The sequence below is a fragment of the Hyla sarda genome, chromosome 13, assembly GCF_029499605.1.
Source record: "Hyla sarda isolate aHylSar1 chromosome 13, aHylSar1.hap1, whole genome shotgun sequence".
Classification (NCBI taxonomy): Eukaryota; Metazoa; Chordata; class Amphibia; order Anura; family Hylidae; genus Hyla; species Hyla sarda.
In genome coordinates, this window is record NC_079201.1 from 28,544,161 (window position 1) to 28,551,963 (window position 7,803).

The window sequence follows — 7,803 nt, forward strand, 5'->3', positions numbered from 1 at the left end:
CTAGGCGGGATGGGGTCAGATACCATCTGAAAAATGGTTTTTTAGAGGTTTCCAAGTGGCTAACGCATCCAGAAAACTCCAGAAAATAGAGAGAGCTCTGGACCATTGATGATCAGAGATCAGTGCTTTGTAGATCAGTCTCCCATTTAAGTTTATATAGGTTAGAGACTGTTAGGGTGGAATTAAGTAGGAAAGCATAGCTCCAAGAGATAGTGTAAAATGGTACACAGTGGCTACCATCCCATATATCGGCCAGAGAACACACTCCCCTAGATACCCAGCCTACTGTATCGAGATTAGGAATATGGGCCATGAGAGTTGACACGTGAGATTGAAGTGTGTTGATAGCGCATAAGTTATGCTTTAAAATATAGTGATTCCAACAGTGAAGTGAGGCTCCTAAAGTAGGATGTGTAAGGGAGAAAGCAGACCACAGTGCTCTCTGCTGACAGTTCCTAAAATGGACAGTTCCTAAAATGGACAGATGTGTCAGCAGAGAGCACTGTGGTCAGGCAGAAAGGAAATTAAAAAAAGAAAATAACTTCCTGTGGATCATAACAGCAGCTGATAAGTACTGGAAGGATTAAGATTTTTTAATAGAAGTCATTTTCAAATCTGTTTAACTTTCTGGCACCAGTTGATTTAAAAAAATACGTTTTTCAGTGGAATACCCCTTTAAGCACATATATTAACACATGATCCCATCTATCCAGCATCCTTTCTCCCCTATTCTACCTGCATCCCATATCTTTAGGTACAGGAAAGGGAAATGGTCAGGTCTTAAGAAGCAGTTGGGGTTGGCGTTTGACCTATTTTGATAGGTTCCTTCCACAGTGTAAATTCTTGATAATATATATATATATATATATATATATATATATATGCTATAATTATGCTCTATCGTCATCAAAATTTACCAAAATACTAAAGTAGTTATCCCAAGAATACAACTACAGGATAGGTAAAAAATACAGCATCTGATCAGTGGAGGTCTGACCACTGGGACCATATACTTGATCTTTGGTAGTTCTACAAAGAGTGCTTGACCACTGCCCCATTCACATGGGGGGCCAAGTGACCCTTATTCCTACGATCTCTGGTTGTCCAAAGAGTCCAACCACACTGACCAGATACTTATCACTTATCCTGCAGATAGGTGTTAAGTTGTAATCTTTGGATAACCTGACTAAGCTCATTTGGCCCCCATGAGGATCACCTAAAATTAAAAGTACAACATTGAAGGCAAAATCAAAACATTTCTCAAGATAAAATACAATTTGAGTGACAAGTTGACGATACATATCTTGTCATTAGATACCACAAAGGAATACAGACAACCCAAAACTGCATGGCTGTTTTATTTTTTTTGGTCGGTGTTCTCAGCCAAAACCTGGGGTGGCACTAATGCACTAATGCATGGAAAAATGTGCACCTTCCTCTGTGTCCTGGCTTTGGCTAAAACTACCGACCATATACACATCAAAAGACTCCATGTGAAGTAAATCTCATCTCCGTTTCCACTGCCTTCCAGTCCTCGACTCTCCATCACTTGTCCCTGCGTCTGATATGCATCATCTCAGTAGGACCTACTTGAGGCTGCACACAGCTGTGGCCAATAACTGCCTGAGCAGGTAGGTCCTAGGGAGATGTCTCTTCTCCGAAACACAATCAGTGACAAGTCTTGAACTGGAAAGCGCTGGAACGCCTTCAAATAGAATAGATACTAGCCAGATATATCTGCTGGTCTTGATTTTACTGTTTTTTATATTTGAGTTGTATATTGCATATTACCAAAGCCTCATAATTAGGAGCCCGGAACTATTTGCCTGTTCTGAGTATATCTAGGCATCATTTTTGCTACTGTGTATCACTGTCGATTTAATATATTTTTTATTACTAGTGTCTGCAAGTATATTTTGTGCAAATTAAACATAAATCATTCATTAGGAAGTCATTTTTTAATCTAATGATGCATCTAATAGGCTTCTAACGTCTTTACAACTATTATTACATTATTCATGTGCAGTTCCCCTCGCTTACTTCACTTTAATGTGGCTTGAGTTATAACAGGAGTCAACATCCATAAAGATGACAGCTGATGTTGCATTACTATAGACCACATTAACAATGACTTCATAACACAACTGGCCTAACAAAGCAAAGTAAACTTATGCTACGTGCACCTTGGTGTGCACTGAAGGTTTGTCCTATTGATCAGACAAGGATGGACAACCATTGGGCATGAAACGCTCCCATCAAGGAGGTCATTGGCCTCTATAGTGAACAGGAGTCGGAATACAACAAATGAAATGCAGGTATGTACATAACCTTGCTGCTCTGCCGGCAAAGCCAAATGAGTACACCATGAAGAATTTGAACCAACCAGCCGAATATTATGATCAGACATCTTTGTAATATCCAATTTATGAACTGATGTTAGATAACAATATAAGAGCTGGCCTGACCCCAAATCTCAAAATGAACCCTATTATACTTGTCATGGCTTCAGCTCAATGGACAAAGCTTGCTTCCATATACTTCTGAACAATCGCAGTCCACATCATTTCGGCTGTCCTCTACTGTTTATGCAAACAAACTCCTTTGGTTGGCCACCAATGCCGTCTGGCTCTCTCTCCTTTTAGCTCTCTTTTTTCGCTGCCGGATTTTCCAGCACATTGCACTGGAGCACACCAGAAGAAGTCCAGAAGAGAGAAGGACCAGCCCAAATACAGAGATAATGGATCCATGAGAGTTGAAACTATAGGCCACCGCTGTGACCACAATGCCCGCTATTAGTATAACCACTCCAAAAGGGATAGTGCAACGATAGCAAGACAGCTCTGCTCCACCCGTGGCTGCAGTCAGTTGGGTTTCATTGACTCTTGGAATAGTTGTAATCACACAGTCATTGGCACGCTTCTCTGCCATCATAGGGTCTGAAGACTTTGGAGAACCCAAAAGTATATCTTTGATAGGTTGTTCCATCATTTTCCTTCCATCAAATTTGATGAGTAATCTTAAACCACTTCTTTATTGGGTCCAAATCTCTTGAGACTGTGTAAAAGAAAACAGAAAATACCAAATAACTAAAAACAACACATATCATTAAAACGTAAGCATAACGTATAGATCTGCATCTAGGAACCAGCCCAACCGGGAGATGAAAAATTTCCGAATAAATTTGAAGTCATTGAAAAAAAACTTTTTCCATTTTTTTTCTAGACAAAGAAATACATTTTCTATAAAAAATATTTTTTTCCCCCAGGCCTACCCTTCTCTAGCCCGACCATAAATGACACAGTTCCCAAGTACATTAAAGGGGTATTCCGCTGCTCAGCGTTTGGAACAAACTGTTCCGAATGCTGGATCCAGAGCCGGGAGCTTGTGACATCATAGCCCTGCCCCCTTCATGAGCTCCCGGCTCCAGCGTTCGGAACAGTTTGTGGAGTACTCCTTTAAATGGGTGTAACATGCAGCATCCCGATTACATGAGATGTTCCCTGTAGATTTAGTAGCCAGGCCCACAGTGGATTTGGATTGGAGGAAGAGTTGGTTGTCCAAATGATGGGGGAACTCTTCCCCCAAGTGGGGAAACTCTTCCACTAAAGGGCTGGTCCTGCTAACGGGAATGGTGTTCTTTCTGTAAAAAAAAGTGCAGGAACTCAGTTCCCATGCGTTCCTGCAGGACTTGAGCCCTGATGCAACCCCTTTAACGCAGTAAGTGCTATTGTGCAGTATTATAGAGACCTGGGGCCCCCCATGATCTCATGTACGGGGCTCCAGCAGCCCGAGGGAAGAGGGCGTGTTGACCATCGCACGAAGTGGCATCTGACGCGCCCCCTCAATACAACTCCTATGGCAGAGCCGGAGCGCTGCCTTCGGCAATATCCGGCTCTGCCATAGCGATGTATTGAGGGGGCGTGTCAGCCGCCGGTTTGTGCGGTGGTCGACACCTGCTATCTGGCCAGGGAGCCGGGGCCCCGTACAGGAGATCGCGGGGGGCCCCAGGGGTCAGACGCCCCACGATCTGAAACTTATCCCCTATCCTTAGGATAGGGGATGTTTTTCAGCACTGGACTACCCTTTTAAGAAAACTACCTATTTGTGCTTACTAAACATTGCACAAGTAATATCTATATATGTATATGTGTATATATACAGTACAGACCAAAAGTTTGGAAACACCTTCTCATTCAGAGTTTTCTTTATTTTCATAACTATGAAAATTGTAGATTCACACTGAAGGCATCAAAACTATGAAGTAACACATGTGGAATTATAGACATAACAAAAAAGTGTGAAAATATGTCATTTTCTAGGTTCTAGCCACCTTTTGCTTTGATTACTGCTTTGCACACTCTTGGCATTCTCTTGATGAGCTTCAAGAGGTAGTCACCTGAAATGGTCTTCCAACAGTTTTGAAGGAGTTCCCAGAGATGCTTAGCACTTGTTGGCCCTTTTTGCCTTCACTCTGCAGTCCAGCTCACCCCAAACCATCTCGATTGGGTTCAGGTCCGGTGACTGTGGAGGCCAGGTCATCTGGGGCAGCACCCCATCACTCTCCTTCTTGGTCAAATAGCCCTTACACAGCCTGGAGGTGTTTGGGGTCATTGTCCTGTTGAAAAATAAATGATGGTCCAACTAAACGCAAACCGGATGGAATAGCAGCCGCTGCAAGATGCTGTGGTAGCCATGCTGGTTCAGTATGCCTTCAATTTTGAATAAATCCCCAACAGTGTCACCAGAAAGCACCCCCACACCATCACACCTCCTCCTCCACACCATCACACCTCCTCCTCCACACCATCACACCTCCTCCTCCACACCATCACACCTCCTCCTCCACACCAGCACACCTGTGAAATGAAAACCATTTCAGGTGACTACCTCTTGAAGCTCAACAAGAGAATGCCAAGAGTGTGCAAAACAGTAATCAAAGCAAAAGGTGGCTACTTTGAAGAATCTAGAATATGACATATTTTCACACTTTTTTGTTATGTCTATTATTCCACATGTGTTAATTCATAGTTGTGATGCCTTCAATGTGAATCTACAATTTTCATAGTCACGAAAGTAAAGAGAACTCTGAATGAGAAGGTGTGTCCAAACTTTTGGTCTGTACTGTATATATATATATATATATATATATATATATATATATATATGCATTATATTTTATTACATATGTATAGTAAATCTTGTAGGAACAACAGAACATCTTTTTTGTACTAAAATCAAAGCATAATTTTTATACATTGCCTGGTGCACATATCAAGGTCATATAAATAAATCTATATATCTATATATCCTATACCAGGGTTTCCCAAACAGGGTGCCTCCAGTTGTTGCAAAACTACAACTCCCAGCATGCCCGGACAGCCAAAAGCGGATACCTATAATGTGAATTTTATGCTTAATTGGAACAGAATAGTGCATCCCAATCAGTGTGCCTCCAGCTGTTGCATAACTACAACTCCCAGCATGCTCGGACAGCCGAAGGCTGTCCGAGCATGCTGGGAGCTGTAGTTATGCAACAGCTGGAGGCTCACTGGTTGCTATAAAAGAAATTCAGAATCCCTGTCATAATAAGAATGGATATTCTTTAATATAAAGGCATCTAACCCAATATTAAAGCAATAAATTCTAGGCAATAACTAAACTCAATGGGGGAGATTTATCAAAACCCGTCCAGAGGAAAAGTGGCTGAGTTGCCCATAGCAACCAATCAGATCGCTTCTTTCATTTTTAACAAGGCCTATGCAAAATGAAAGAAGCAATCTGATTGGTTGCTATGGGAAACTCAGATACTTTTCCTCTGCACAGATTTTAATAAATCTCCCCCAATTTTCCCAAACAAATTAGAAGTCCTAATTCCGGAACAGTATTTTTTTATCACAGGTTATTCACAAAAAAATCACAAAAAAATACTACAGAAGAAATGGTTTTCTTTTTGGAACACAGAGCTCTCTGCTGACATCATGACCACAGTGCTCTCTGCTGACATCTCTGTCCATTTTAAGAACTGTTCAGAGTAGGAGAAAATCCCCATAGGAAACATATGCTGCTCTGAACAGTTCTTAAAATGGACAGAGATGTAATTTACAAATCTGTTTAACTTTCTGGCACCAATTAATAAAAAAATTTAAAAAAAATTTCCACCGGAGTACCCCTTTAAAGGTTGATTAAGAGATGTAAATATTGAGATTTTTATGGAAAAGCACTGGTATATATTATATTCTACATTGATATTGTATAAACTAAATTGCCACCCAATGGCTATATTGCTCTTTTTAGTACAAAATACATAATTTCTGTATTCATTTGCACCTAATAAACCTTAACCCCTTGGGGACGGAGCCCATTATGACCCTAAGGATGGGAGCATTTTTTTGCAAATCTGACCACTGTCACTTTAAGCATTAATAACTCTGGAATGCTTTTACTTATAAATTTGATTCCGAGATTGTTTTTCGTGACATATTCTACTTTATGTTAGTGGTAAATTTTCGGCGATACTTGCATCCTTTCTTGGTGAAAAATTCAAAAATTTCATGAAAAATTCAAAAATTTTGCATTTTTCTAACTTTGAAGCTCTCTGCTTATAAGGAATATGGATATTCCAAATAAATTATACATTGATTCACATATACAATATGTCTACTTTATGTTTGCATCATAAAATTGATGAGTTTTTACTTTTGGAAGACACCAGAGGGCTTCAAAGTTCAGCAACAATTTTCCAATTTTTCGCAAAATTTTCAAAATCGGAATCAGGGACCAGTTCAGGTTTGAAGTGGATTTGAAGGGTCTTCTGGTTAGAAATACCTGATAAATGACCCCATTATAGAAACTGCACCCCTCAAAGTATTCAAAATGACATTCAGTCAGCGTTTTAACCCTTTAGGTGTTTCACAGGAATAGCAGCAAAGTGAAGGAGAAAATTCAAAATCGTCATTTTTTACACTGGCATGTTTGGGCATGCTGGGAGTTGTAGTTTTGCAACATCTGGAGGGCTACAGTCTAGAGACCACTATGGTGGTCTCAGACTGTAGCCCTCTAGATGTTGCTATGCAACTACTCACCGGCTTCCGTCGCATCCGGGAGCCGTCCTCTTCTGCCGCACGCCGCCGCAGATCTCCGTCGCCGCCGCCGATCCCCGTCGCTCCGCTGCCTCCGGAGGGGTAAGTGGACTCCGGCGCCGGACCTCTTCGTTTTCCCCGTTCTGCCCCGCCTATTGTGGGTGGGCAGGACGGGGAAAACGAAAGTAAACCCCTCCGCCCCTGATCTGCTATTGGTGGTCGCGTCTAGACCACCAATAGCAGAGATAGGAGGGGTGGCAACCCTGCCACCTCACTCCTATCGCTACAGGGGGATCGTGGGTGTCTTAGACACCCGCGATCCCCCTTCTATTCCGGGTCACCGGGTCACCATAGACCCGCAATGACCCGGAATCGTCGCAAATCGCAAGTGTGAATTCACTTGCGATTTGCGCCGATCGCCGACATGGGGGGGTCTATTGACCCCCCTGGGCATTTGCACGGGGTGCCTGCTGATAGATATCAGCAGTCACCCCGGCCCGGTCCCCGCCCGGTGCGCGGCGGGGGCCGACATTCCCACGGGCGTATGGATACGCCCTTCGTCCTTAAGTACCAGGACGCAAGGGCGTATGCATACGCCCTTCGTCCCCAACAGGTTAAAGGGGTATTCCAGGCAAACACTTTTTTTTATATATCAACTGGCTCTGGAAAGTTAAACAGATTTGTAAATTACTTCTATTAAAAAATCTTAATCCTTCCAATAGTT

General features: G+C 42.2%; 1 protein-coding gene across 2 annotated transcripts in view; it reads right to left on the reverse strand.

Annotated features, from left to right (window-relative positions):
- Positions 1-1,172: 1,172 nt before the first annotated feature.
- Positions 1,173-7,803, reverse strand: part of TMEM100 (transmembrane protein 100) — a 61,844-nt gene continuing 55,213 nt past the window's right edge. For both annotated transcript variants that reach the window (XM_056550357.1, XM_056550358.1), the window contains exon 3: positions 1,173-3,054. In XM_056550357.1, coding sequence (XP_056406332.1) covers positions 2,584-2,988 — 405 coding nt within the window. In that variant the 5' untranslated portion in view covers positions 2,989-3,054 and the 3' untranslated portion in view covers positions 1,173-2,583. The remainder of the gene's footprint in view (positions 3,055-7,803) is intronic.